This window comes from Xiphias gladius, chromosome 19, assembly GCF_016859285.1.
Source record: "Xiphias gladius isolate SHS-SW01 ecotype Sanya breed wild chromosome 19, ASM1685928v1, whole genome shotgun sequence".
Taxonomy (NCBI): Eukaryota; Metazoa; Chordata; class Actinopteri; order Istiophoriformes; family Xiphiidae; genus Xiphias; species Xiphias gladius.
The window spans coordinates 4,676,812-4,691,128 of record NC_053418.1 but is presented as its reverse complement, the minus strand read 5'-3'; the positions used below and the strand labels follow the sequence as shown (position 1 = coordinate 4,691,128).

At 41.5% G+C, this 14,317-nt stretch overlaps 1 protein-coding gene across 7 annotated transcripts in view; it reads left to right on the top strand.

Annotated features, from left to right (window-relative positions):
- Positions 1-14,317, top strand: part of LOC120804787 (phospholipid-transporting ATPase ID-like) — a 45,540-nt gene that overhangs the window by 14,108 nt on the left and 17,115 nt on the right. For 4 of the 7 annotated variants that reach the window (XM_040154402.1, XM_040154405.1, XM_040154403.1 and 1 more), the window contains exons 2-6: positions 1,379-1,461; positions 2,909-2,967; positions 7,765-7,878; positions 9,211-9,309; positions 12,543-12,604. In XM_040154402.1, the coding sequence (XP_040010336.1) occupies positions 1,419-1,461; positions 2,909-2,967; positions 7,765-7,878; positions 9,211-9,309; positions 12,543-12,604 (377 nt within the window). In that variant the 5' untranslated portion in view covers positions 1,379-1,418. Of the gene's footprint in view, positions 1-1,378; positions 1,462-2,908; positions 2,968-7,764; positions 7,879-9,210; positions 9,310-12,542; positions 12,605-13,489; positions 14,249-14,317 lie in introns of those variants that run through there. The other 3 variants (XM_040154406.1, XM_040154408.1, XM_040154407.1) reach the window with 3 other exon arrangements.

The following is a 14,317-nucleotide window of genomic DNA, read 5'->3' as shown; positions in this document are numbered from 1 at the left end:
GGAAAAAAGAACTTTCAACAGATTTATACATATTTATCCTTGAGCCAGTACCGTCCAAGAGGGAGAGGGGAGAGGCAGCCAAGGGGTTTATGGGCAATGTGGTCCTCGTTATGTGAAAGACCAGCATTAACGTAACCACTGCTATAACCTGCGACCCTTAATGTGATGCCACGTTTTGCGTGTGTGCCATGAACTTGATGGTTCCACATTCTCAAATGTGATAATATGATGCCTCTCTCGGCCTCACGTTACAGTACACTGAGCACGCCAGACGTTCAGTGACTCCCACCTCGTGCTGTAGGACACTGTGATGGGTATTTTGCACTTTTTCGTGATGTTATGCAGACCAAACGATTAATGGGTTGATCGACCATCGATTGATCGATGGCGGTCAGCTGCGGCCCTAATCAAAATATCACCAATAATCGTTTTCATTTTGAAAAAGTAGGAAACGAAAATTTAGGGCAGCACACTGCCGACACCGCGGCAAAAAAAAAGAAGAAGAAAACAATCTGCTCACTGTTCTCCCTTTCACAACATCCGTTTCACAGTATAACAGGATATTTTTCATGTTGCTATGACGTCATTTTCTCGTTATTGCTGCGCGTCAACTTTCTCCAGTTCAACTAGAAACGTCCGGTCCTCGGCTCAGACGGGCCGCAGGACCGGACGCGGCTCCCTGCTCTGCCCTCTCCCCCGATTGAAGGAGCGGACAGCTGAATGAGTGGACGGTCTGGCCTGAGAGGGGAGCCGCCCCTCTGAGTCACACTGCCCTGCATGGGAAAAACATTAAGAGGCTCGAGGGCTGATGCAAACCTGGAGTAAGAGCTTTTTATGATGAGGGGAGAAGTGAAGCCTGGACTCTCTCTCTCTCTCTGTCTCAAACCCACTCGGACCCTTCTCCCCTCTTCTTCACGTGTTCCCTAATTAATTCCCTTTGCCTGTTTGTTGAGCTTGGGTTCCCCGCGTGCTATCCAATTCCCTTACACTTTCACACGCTTACCATAACTGCCTCCAACATTCAGATGTTTACACCTTCTCCCCTTGGTCCCGGAAGCTTTTCAGGTCAGAGAATATGATGCGGTTTAGGAAGAAGATCTGCACCGGGAACCTACAGCAAAAGCTGCTTTAACCTAAGTTTGAAACAAAAAAAAACAAAACAAAAAAAAAAGCTGTGTAGCTGAGGAACGATTACCTCATAGAGCGCATTAGGGAAACTGCCCGAATGGCAGCTGGCGGACACGCAGTCATTCTCACATTTGATTTGAACGGTCTGAGGTGTGCGCGTGTTTATGTCCTTGTACTGGAGATACTAGGAGACTCAGATTGACCCTTCGTTCAGCTGCAGTGTAAGAGCTTTCTCCCTCTCTGTCCACAGGCTGGTATGATGGATAGATAGCAGGGAGGAGGAAGAGAAGATGTCTTTCTTTGGCCTGGACCGTGTCAGGAAGAAAGAGAGCGGTGAGTCTTGACCAGATGGATGCGCAGCTCTTCACATATCATCAGATGTCATAATATTTAGCTTCTGTAATTTGACTTCTGCCATTTTGAGAAATGGCAAAATTACGAAACACTGCATCGATGGTGTCTTTTAACTGTCAACTGTGAGAAGTGCATCAAGTGCAACATAAGCTCGAATAAAAAAACTTCGAATTTCATTCTTGACCCTGGAAACAGCAGTTGACAAAAACAGTCCGGTCTCGTCCTGGAGCCTTCGATCATATGACATTGATTTCTTCAGCTAAACTGGCATTACAGCGTTTAAAGTGGTCAAGTTATTACATTTCATATTTCTTAAGTTATTACTCAAATTTCACATAAAGTGCTCAGGGAAAAAAAAAAAAAGGACTATCTCAAAGTCTACATTTCCATGAAAACCTGGCAACTCCATCCGCAGAGGAAGCTGGTGTTGTATGATCGAAAAGCTCCAGAAGAGCGACCGAAGAGACCTCACTGCAAGACTTTCATTTTACATGTTGACAGCCTACTTGTCACGATGACTTGTAGCCAGCATGCAGAACACTGTTCACATAGTTTTAATTTATTTGAAGATTTTACGGGAAAAATTCCCGAAAACAACACTAATTTACAACCCGTGCGACTTGTGTTTAATTGCTCCAAGACGACACAGTAAATGAGGTTGTCAGCTTAAAAATGCAGATGGAAAATTTGGAAAAACCAGGCTGCCTGCATGTCCCAAACCCGCACTACATACTCTTTCTAAGCAGCCTTTTAGTATATTCTGTGTTCACACTGGGAAAGTGAATGAATGAAGTATATATCAGAGCAGAGAGCATGCATACCAAGTACTCACATCTGAAAACAAAAACGCTCGAGCTGGCGAAACAGCTCCAAAAAAAACCCACGGAATTAACTCATAAGTGGAAAAACATGATGCCTGCGCAGTTTCAGTTTGATTCACGTCCAGCGAAACATGTATTGCATCATTGCCTGTTGGAAGGAAATGGTAAGAGTGTGCTGCTCTTTTTGTATATTTCTGCTAAATTGGTATACAATGACAATTGTCTAGGGGTTTTTTCTTAATTTTACTATCTTCATCAGCTTAGTTGACTTTCACACGTTTTTTAAATAATCAAAACACACACCAATACATTTTTTTCCTCTCAAAAAACTAAAAACTAAAAATTAAGATTCCTATACAAAGTCAAACCTATTGTTTAATAAGATATTCAGTACTTGTGGTCTAGACTACGAGGTCTCTTCTGCTCTACCACTGCTGGGTTTAGGGGGTTTGGTTCCTCTCACACATCTGTACTGTGACTTGCTTTGGATTAAAAAAATAATAAAATAAAAAAAATCCTCTCTAGAAAACTTAAGGCCATGATATCAGTAGATGCTTGTAAGTTGATATGAATGAATAATAACAGTTTCTGTCTTTTCATATCAGAGTTGGAGAGGAGACTCCGTGCCAACGACAGAGAATACAACCTGTCCTTTAAATACGCGGTGAGTATTAATATGCGCCTCTGCAGTTTCTGTGAGTGTCGCTGATGTCTTCCACTCACTCAGACACCCGGCCGTCAATTTAGGAATCTGCTTCGCAAAGCAGAGAAGGGGAACTTACAGTGGATGCAGGCCCCCGTACCATCTGGACGAAACAGCTCACCACCGCCGTTTTTGCCAGTTCAGATATTTACAAGAGAAACGCTCCCTTGGGGCGTGTCCTGTTGCTTGAGCGTCTGGCCGTTATCAGTAGACTGGACGTCGGCCAAAGTCGAAGAGTCGAAGCCGCTGCTGGGCAAACTCAAATCTCCCCTGTTTGTGCACTCTGGCGCTGCTGTCAAGGACGAAACTCTGTATCACTAAGATATTAACTTTTCAGGAGGCGAAGCAGATGCGTGGCTAACCTGTTACAAGTGTGTAGCCACACGTTTTGATGTTTGGGATCTTTTCCACTCGACCCACGGAATAGCATGAAAAACAACAGGATGTCTGCTGAACTCCAACAAGAAGTCTTACTTCTGAATGACAAGAAATCTTTATGGAGGATAATGTGATTCAGAAAGGGGGAAATTGAAAAAACAAAAACATTATTAAATAAATTATTATTTTAATAGGCTATATATGCCATATGCTTAATATATCACTTTTCAATGTGTTGCTTCAATAAAAAAGACAATAAAAATAAGAAATTGGTGAAATAGGAAAAACTAAAAGACAATTAAAACGGAGCAGAGCCGCAAGACGGATCAGCAAATGAAGGATTAAATTGTAAAACAATAAAATAAGGAGAAAAATAGTATATATAGATACATACACAACAAAATAAATGTGTACAGACACATTTATTTCAGTTTACTTTATACACTAAGGCCTAAATGTACACATACTCTAGGTACATGTACAAACACACACACATATTTCAACTTAATAAGAATTTGAGTAATTTTTTTTTTTTTTTTTCCCTAATCTTTTAATATTCCTTCTTCCTTTTTAATTGGTTAAAACGCTTAAAACGATTCTCCTTACAACCCCATGGGTATAAAAGTAGTGGAAAATACAAAAAATACAAACAAAAAAAAAGAAGAAGGGCTGTAAACACTCATTTGCTTTGTGTATTTAAACTTTTACAACCGGAAGAAATTCTCCAGTTTGTGGGTGGTGCTGTTTAGTGAAGAGATCCAGTGGTTAAGCGACACGGGAGTCACATTCCGGCTGGACAGAGCCCCTCAGCCTCCAGATGATAAGATCCACCTGGCACAGAGCAACTGCCTCCCCACCAGATTACACTCTCGTAAAGTCAAACTCCTGCGAAAAAACGAACTCTTCGCATAGCACAGTTTAACCCCCGAGAGTCTCCGTGAAGGATTTAGTCAAGGATTCCCGTGGAGATTTCTAACATCTAAGGGGAATTGTGAATACTTTCTTTAAGGATATTTTCTGAGGATCCCCAAACGGCTCTCTAGTTCTGCTTTGGGCTTCGAAGAACCTTCTCCTTAGCCTTAACATTGCAGACTAGGCAGAAACATCCACTGAGAGTTTTTGACCTCTATTTACCCCGAGACGTTTTTCCAGGCAACTCACAATCACTTCCGAGCTGCTTAAGAATGAGATACGTATCGTTATCTCCTGTTTCCATTTATATCACCGAGGGTAGACTGCAAAATAGAAACTGCTCTCAGTATTACTCAGTACGATCAACAGCATCAGAAAACCACAGCCTCCAAAATGACATATATCAGCGTCTTCCACAAAAAAATGAACATTGTGACCGACGCGGAGCAAGGGTTTTGATTATGGAGTAAACAAACCACAAACAATGCAGTTTTAGCTGGTGATAAAATGATATTAAAAAAAAAAAAAAGTTTGTAGGATGTCTGACTATGGAAAGAAAAACAGATTTACAACATACACAGCAGTTGGTGGTCGTAAAGCGTTAAAAATGCAGAAATTAAGGAGAAGCCCGATTTGATTTGGAGTGAAAATGAGAGCAAACGACTATAAAATAAACTTCTTTTCCCATCTTTTTAGTATTTTATGTATTATCAGTTTTTGAAGGCAGCATGTGTTTAGTCACACGTGACGAAAATTCCCAGGTTTATGGTTTCAATTTCATTCAACATGATATACTTTACATAATATTATCACCAGCGATACATGGACTCACAGTAATAATACCGTGTCCAACGACCGAACATCGTTTGCACTGTACCTGAAGTCAGCCAGTTTCTAAACCTTTATAAACACACTACAAGGAAACAATATTTAGCTTGTTTTGGGAATTTGCCCCAACAAACACCATTACATTGAATATTTCCTCCGGCGAGAAAAAGACTTTGTAAACAAACTTCTCCGGGAGAAACCTCTTGCATGTGAAAAGTTCAAGCTTTTAATTGATTTGTTTAACGCGGAGGAGGTAGTACTCAAAGGATACACTTGACATGTTCAAATAAGAAATGTTGAATGTAACAAACCAACCTCGAGTGGTTGGAGAAGTAAAGTAGAAACTAGCCACGGGGACTCGCTCAGCCACAGGTAAGCCAAAGGTCAGAGATCAGGGTTAGCCACACAAGTGCTTTCACAAGGTCTCTGTCCCAACCTAAAAATCCACAAGCCCTCATCCAGCATCTGTGCGTCCGTCTGTCTGCACCCAAACAACTGCAGTTACCTTAAAATCCTTACGTGACATTTTGGCCTTTAATTATTCAAAGGACCATAAACACAGGCAAATATTTGTTCAAGCCATGAATGTGACTTCCCACCATGAATGTCGCTTATCATCCCGGATGCATAGGAACCACAGCTCCATAAAACAGCCTAAAATTGTTTTATGTATTCATATATACCCAAAGTAACACAAGGTGCTTTACACACAGACAAACCCAACCCGTTAACATGGGTATGTTTTTACACTGGTTGCGCTAGCAGACAATGTTTTGAGTAATTTGATAGATAGATGGTTTGCAATGGATGATATTAATCATTCTGTGCCTATCATAATGCCACAGAAATACAAAAAAATCAGGATAAAAAAAAATCATGTGGTGTAATTTTTTAACCATATGGAGCCTAAAAAGCCAAATTTCAAATAAAAATATCTTTAGTCAGGATTACTCTCTGCACTGCTTTGTCAAAGTGAGGAATTTGAGACATTGTTAACTGCTAGATTAAATTCTGAAATTCATTTATTAAAAAATTAATTTAATTAAAGTTATTTCATGTAAAGTTATTAGATATTTAATGAACAGTCTTGCTGTCGTGCTAACTGTTAGCCCAGTTAGCTGATGTTGGATTACTGTTATCCCAAGCTAGACAAGGCTAGGCTATGTTGGCCTCAATCTTTTGCTCATTTGTAGCAACTAAAAAAAATGGTTGAGACGGTGTTGCTACTTAAAATTAACAAGCTTGTTGCATGTGTTGTGCAGTTAGCCAGAGCTTAGCCCTGCTAAAGTTATGTTAGGCCCTTTCCCCATTAGCTTAGTGTTGCTAATATCAGCTACATATGTGCCCCTTAAGTGTATCTTGGTACAGCATTGGCTTTGGTCATCTTGATGCTGAAATATTAAGAGTTTCGTCAAATTTTTCTTTTTTGACCATCATGGTACCTAAATAAAAAAATCCTAAATGTATTACTTAAAAGCAGGGATAGTTAAGGCAACAAATTTTGGGATACTTAAGTGCTAATGTAATTTATAAAATACATTATCAAACAGTTATTTTAATAGTAACATGATGGAACATTGTGCTTAAAAGGGTAATTTTTAAAAATTATTTGCTCCTTTGAACCAAGTTAACTGTTAGCCCAGTTAGCTGATGTTGGATTGCTCGTAGCGTACTTATGCTATGCTAGCCTCAGTCTTTTGCTCGTTTTTACCAAGTTACAGGCAGCGTTTTCTTCTTGTCAGAATAAACAAAAGAGAGAAAAAAAAAAAACCTCAAACTTTTTTTTGACCATTTTCGAGTCTCAAAAAGAAATCCTAGGCTAACTGACTGATTTAAAGGTAGGAATAGGCCCTGAATTTATCCATAGAGGCTAGGAGTTTGTTGGATGTTTTACTGGTGAATTATTGCTAAAAAAAAATACAATTATTAAACAATGGGGTAAATTTAATAATAATATGTAAGCGAACATCATGCTTTTATGTAGCTTTCATCTGGGTGAAACCTTCATTATAACGGCAAGGCCCACTGTATGTTTATTAGATTAACCATCAACACTAGCTAACATCATGCCATTGTTTTTTGGTTATGTAGTGGGAGTGACAAAAGTAAAAACTACATCTGTTTTTCTGCCTTCTCATCTTTGAGGACACCAAAAAATATCTCAATACATCTTCTACTTTAAGTTCCAAATAGTATATATTTGTCAAGGATTGATCACAGTGCTTCGCGGTAGTGAGGTTTTTTATCCCCAAGGGGAGGCGTGGCTGTTAGTTTCGCTTGTGCGCGCTTTTCCCAGCCTCTGAAGGTGGGCAAGACGTGAGAACTATGTCGTGATCTCGACGTTTTGTCTCTAGTTATGTGGCCTCAGTTAAACACACACACACACAGAGCATGGCATGTTAACCACCTACACACAAGAAACCACAACCTAATTTTTAGTTTCATCAGGAATTAAATGAGTACAATAAGTACGTTTGAATTTCTCACTGAAACATGAAGCTTGAAATATCTCAAAAAATGTCCAAAAGCATATTGAATCCAAAGAACCCGCGAATATGAAAGCTGTTGTATTGCAACATTAATCCTCTATTGTTTTTATCGTTCCGTCACTTGTTCTCCCTCCCCTTACGCATCTTCCAGACGAACGCCATCAAGACCTCCAAGTACAACCTCTTCACCTTCCTACCTCTCAACCTGTTTGAGCAATTCCAGAGGATCGCAAACGCCTACTTCCTTTTTCTGCTGGTGCTCCAGGTGAGGGGAAACAAAGGCACACACATGCGGGCACATACAGGCAATGCTTTCCATCCAACTGTCAGGCAAATTTCATGCAAACATTCAAAGTGTCTCAGATAATGAAATACAAATTAGACTTGGAGGTCTCCCAGGTTGGTCACATACTGACAGTCTGACAAAAAAAAGATTTAGAAAGAATATTATTATGCTGAAAAGGGTGAAAGGATTTGTGAGTTTTTGGCAATGAAGAGGAGCAAGGCAGGATGAATCTCCTTGGGGGCCCTGGGGAAGAGATTCATTGTTGGGCCCCCGTTGACCCCCATTACACATGGAAGTTTCATTATTTCCCCAGTCACCCAGAAACCAACCAGTGCTCTAGAGCTGAAATGATAAGTGGATTAATCAATTAGTTAAAGCCCACAAAAGTAGACCACAAAGACCGTTTTTAGCTAAAAGGGAAATTGAACTATTTATAATTTCTCCGAGGACCACGCGAAACTGTCAAAGACAGACTGAAAGATCACTGTGCTCAGCGTCCACAGTTCTCACTATGAAGCTATGCTTTAACCAAACAGGATATGGGTGAATGAAGTTCAACGAGATTAAGGAAGTGCAATATCCAGTACAGGAAATTGCCTCATCATGTGCAGAACACTCATGTTGCACCACAAAGGTTGTCTGCAGTAGCTGCTCTGGTGACAGACAAAGCAGAAGTGGAGCACTGTAGCAGTTTGAGTTAAAGTTACTGCAGTCAAACCAAGAACTAATCAGTTCCCCCATGTTCCATGGCTCAATTTCTAAACCAAATTTTAATTGAAATATGTCTCTCCTTGGTAGACACATATCATTAAAGTTGTCTAAGGAATCAAGAAAAACAATAATGCTGTGCGGTGTAAATTTGTCTTATAGATAGAAGTTCATTGACACAGTATATTGACCAGAAAGGGTGGACATGGAAAACATATTGCAAATTTCCAATTCGACAGTAATGTTTTCTTATCGTCTTTGAGACACACCCATGGCTCACCGCTTTCCTCCAACTTCTTTCCATTCAGAACAAATTCAGTTAAACTTCCTCTTGTATTCTTGTTATCTGTGCACTTGTTGATTGTGTGCTGTTCTACTGGAGTAAATCTAGAGTCTACAATTCATATCATTTCTGTTGATGTTTGTGTGATTTCTTTGTCTTTAATTACTTCTCTTTTGGCTAGAACTCTTGTAGACTTTTTGTCTGTCACATAAACTAAAGTGAACTAAGGACAGTGCTCTGTTTGTGTGTGTGTGTGTGTGTGTGTGTGTGTGTGTGTGTGTGTGTGTGTGTGTGTGTGTGTGTGTGTGTGTGTTCTTCAGGTGATTCCTCAAATCTCCTCTCTGTCCTGGTTCACCACTGTGGTGCCTCTGGTCCTCGTGCTGTCAATCACCGCTGCCAAGGATGCCACTGATGATATCGTAAGTGCATTGGAAAAAGTGTTTTGTGCAGAATTTCACCCTAAACAAAGCAGAATTCTCTACTTCGATTTTAGAGTTAATTAGTACAGTAAACAAACTGGAAAGCGCCTATCGGGCCCATAGCTCTACCGAGGCCAAATTATCCTATAATTTGTGTATTTTATTCTTAAAGAATATTTAGAATTTTACTGTAGAGCTGTAGAGCTGCATCCAAAAGCAGATAGTGACAGAGAAAAGTCATGCAAGGCATGTGCCAGATTTTGTTCAACTTCCCAGTTTGATGTTGATTTACTCCTCAAAGCATGTGGAAGCAGGTTTCACCGCAGGCTTTACATCTGGGCAAACCTGAAGAGGCTGAGTAGAGATTATTAACTGAAAAATGAAATGGGTGGTAGTGTGGTTTACGTAAAAAGGGCGGTCCCCAAAATGTCCCTGTCACACCATTAGGGTTATATACCTCTCAATAAAGCAACTGTTAACACTGACATTTGCTAACTAAGTTGATCGTAGGAAAAGATAGTGGATGAGCTGTCTGATTCAGCGACTCAAAGATTGAGCGATCACTTCTCCGCCTTATTATTCAGAGCAGCGTGTCTCAAAGTCGGGGGGAAATAAACGACACCCTCTCAGTTCGGAGACCACCGGCTCAAAACGACCTGTCTTTACATTTTCCCAACAAGGAACCTCTTCGCGTCGCAGGAACAAAGACGGTCTTCTTTCTGCGGCAAGGGTGGGGGCACCGTGATGTTGTTATACACTGTCCCAAAAAAGTTTGGGTTCTGTCTTTTACCAACAGTCAGCACTGGTTTCTTTAAACCATGAGCTGAAGATGAGCTTTCCCTAACCTTAACCGAGCAGTTTTAGCTTCTAAATGCTTAAAGATGATAAATAAAAAATGTTTTTGGAACGGTCATATGAGTAATATTACCTATTTTGCCATTGACAGTATGTATGAGGACAAGCTGCAGTGGCTAAGCAAAGCTGGGCAGGCAATGTGCATTCTTTGATAATCTTGTACGTTGTGTTAACTCACACTACGTGTCTTTTGGCACGGCCAGAACCTGCCACATGTATGCTCACACTGTACTGGTCAGTTGACCGGGTAAGACAAACACTCAAACCATGCACCACAGCACTTATAGCCTAAGCAAATTCTCAAGGCCCATCCCTCGATGACGCCCATCCAAACATTCATACAGAACAAACAAACAAGATGGCCGTGTCCTCAATCATGATGAGAAAAAAAGGGGGAGGACAGCATTACTTCACGGCAGAGCCCCTCAAACTGCACGTCCCACGACCACCAATCAGGCAGGAAATCAGCCCTCGATCTCTTGAGTTAGTCGAGGGCGATCATTCTGGGGGTGAAAAGCCTCAGTAGAGCGTCTGCCCGGCTCAAGATGTCACTCGGCCAGTCGGCCCTGCTACATATCATCAAAACAATATATCCGCCCGGCTCTTGAACAAACGGACACGACATGCGTTGCTAATTATCACCATTTCCTTTTTTTTTACTGTGGGAGAAGCAGTCGCACTCTCATCAGCTGTCCCATGCAAAACCCCCTGACACTTGTGATCTCATCTCGCGGTCACCTTTGTCACACCGTTGTGCGTAACAGGCAAACGTAAGACATATTCGTTTGCAAGCACAAACACTTATCAGTGTGCTCAACGTCAAATTAAGGTCGCCGTGGCTCGATCCAAGCACATTTTGACCTCGGACGAACTCGGGCTGCTGTTTTGTTTCCATCATTTCAAGAGGCGTTTTGACAAATAGAAACCCAACATTTGAAAATTAGCACGCTACTGTAGAACATATGCACTTTTTTTTTTTTTTTTTTTTGAGGAATTGTTGGCTCCCTTTTCCGTAAAATGATTGCTCAATAGTTTAATCAACCACATTTTTGAAAATGTTGTGACAGAAAATGAGTTCATCTGGGAGTTAACACTGGTGAAGCAAAAACAAAAATTCCCCTCTCAACAGACTTATACCTACAGTCCTGTATATCAAAGCCAACTTTAAGTGGAATTTGGTCAGGAAAAGGTGTTTTGTGCAGTTTTTTGTCATTGGACAAAACTGTTTTCTTTTTCTTTTGTCGCTTTACGAGAACTGAGACAGAACAAAATGTACCTCTAAAACAATGAAAGGAAAATGAGTTTTTGTTTCAGCTGTCAACCAAACTAGTGTTTGTGTGTGTGTGTGTGTGTGTGTGTGTGTGTGTGCGAGTGAGTGGCACCCAGTAACCTAATGACGAACTACCAAGAGGAAATAACTGATGTAATGGGTTAAACATTAGCTCAAGGAGAAGAACAAGAGTCTGTTTGTTACGCCGCAGTGGCAGTCCTCGTCGCCACTAGGCCCTCTGTTCCTTCAGCGAGGTCGCTTGGTTCAGGCTTGATTTGATCTTAGCAGGTAAACAGTGATTCAAGACTGACCATATATAGCAAGGTGGATGGCCCTGCAAAACAAATGCAGAAATAACTGCCTCCGCTGTTTAGAAAGCTGCTTTAAAAAGGAAGTTTTACAAGCTACCGCCTACTGAACTGCAGTAGTGTCAAAATGTAGATTTCGTAACTGCGTCGCGCCTCATTTTCCCTCAGTTTCACAGTTAGAGAGTCAGAATTATCCACTTAGGTGGCACCAAATCCGGAGCCAAGGTAACGCAAGATAACTCTGAGGGGCCATGAGATGATTAACAGACAAAGGAGGCAGAAAAAAAAAAACATTTGTGCTCCACAAATGTATGCTTATTTTGTCAGACTTACCTCTGATCTCTAAAAGAATTATTACTGTAAAAAGCGAAATCAGGAACTCATTGACCTGCCAGCGAGTAGAACATGAGAGTAGAACATGAAACCCACTGATTGTGATCATTAATGAGCCAAAGACAAAAGAGGCGCCCTCGTGGTAGAGACTTATCAGAGGTAGGAAGGGAAGTAGAGGTTTCTAAAAAGCATCCTTTCTCACGCATTGTCACCTCGGTATCAACTGTATCTGATGAATTTCGTGAGAGTTTTTCTCAGAACTAATCAGTGATTCAGCGGTCACTCTCTTGTGATCTCTTATGACTCAGCTCTGTCATTGTGTGTGTGTGTGTGTGTGTGTGTGTGTGTGTGTGTGTGTGTGTGTGTGTGTGTGTGTGTGTGTGTGTGTGTGGGTGTGGGTGTGCCTGGGTGTGTGCCTGCGTGCATGCGTGTGTGTGTGTGTGTGTGTGTGTTTGTCTTCCTTCCAGAATCGTCACAGGAGCGACAATCAAGTCAACAACCGAAAAGCTCAAGTCCTTATTGATAGAAAGTAAGTTTGTGTGTGTGTGTGTGTGTCATGGGAAATACACATGTGCTTATCAATGACGTTTCAGGCAGCTACGTCCAGGTGTTTGTGTATTTGTAGAGACACCATCAGGGCCCTTTAACTTTTTTTCTACAGGTAAGTGTCTCAGGGAAGAAGCCCCCCCAAAAAAAGTCAAAGCATAGTCATAGCATGTAGTATGCATGTTTCAGATGTAGTAGTGGAATAGAGCGTCTACACTGCATCGATCAGACCCCACATTCAAACCAAGCATGCCTCGCATATTTCAAATAGCATTCCTCAGGTCAACAGGATACAAAACAAGCACTCCTCACCATCCTGCAGCTGCTTCCTGTGGCTATACTAGAGAGGGCGAGAGAGTTTAGGTTTCCTCAGCACACAGGGAATAAACAGATGAGGTCGAAAGCCAGGAATATTCAGTTAGAGATATACAGAAAAAGGTCAAAAGTAGCCCGTGGGCTTGTCTGGAAACAGAACAACGGAAAGTCATAGAAAGGTGAAAGTGGCCTTGAAATAATACATTTTCGACATAACGGTCCAAATATCTACATGTCAAATGCCCAGGCACCAGAAAAAAAAAAAAAGTTATTTTTTTTTAATCATCAATGGTGTCATTTTATTTGCTTTTAAGTTTATCTCTAAAGGCTAAAGGCTGTTTCAAAGCCCGTCTCGACGTTGCCAGATATAGAAATACGGTTGAGAAATAACTCGTAACTAACAATAATATAATACACCCACCGAGCACTTAATTAGGAACACCTGTGCACCTGCTTGTGCAATTATCCAATCAGCCGATCACGTGGCAGCAGGGCACTGCATAAAGGGGGGGGGGGGGGGGTCAGGGGTCAGGAGCTTCAGTTAATGCTCGCATCAAACATCAGCATGGAGGACAAACGACCGGTGACTTGGACCGTGGAGTGATTGCTGGTGCCAGATGGGCCGGCCCGTGTATTTTCGATGCTCGCTGGAGTTTACTCAGAATGGTCTGGAAAATAAAATAAAAAAAACACCCAGTGAGCAGCGGCAGCCCTGTGAACGGAAATGCCTGGTTGATGAGAGAGGTCAGAGGAGAGCTCCGACCTCTCTCATCCACCAGGCCTTCGATGAGAGACAGACAGGCCACAGTGACTAGCATGACCACTCTTTACAACCGTGGTGAGCGGAGAAGCGTCTCAGAAAGAGAAGAAGTCGGAACTGAGGCTGTGATCGACCGGTCGATCAACCGATTATTTGCTTCAGCGTTTCTTTACATAGCACGGCGAGGACGATACATACGAACAACACGTCACGATTCACACTATTGATTTGCTCTGTGTAACTCTGTGGGTACCGTAAGATCCCAACAGTTCCGACGTTTGGGATTTGATTTCCACTCAAAGCACCAACTGTATTTTTACAGTTATGTATGTTGCCCTGGATAAAAGTATTTGCGTGCATGGGGTGTTTGTCTTTTCCTCCTAATTGTGCTCTTGTTGGTTGTCGGGCAGCAGCTTCGAGTCCTCTACTTAGGGCACCACAGGAAGCAGCTGTTTTACTTCCTGTTGACCAGAAGTTTGCTTTTGTTAAATATTTAAGGAGCTATTGATCTGTCAAGTGTTGGACCTGGAGACTAAACATTGTTTCAAACAGGTGTGGGTCCCATATTCATTGAATTCAAAATTTGTTTTTCCAATGTAAAAGGTAAAACCTCACCCTGTC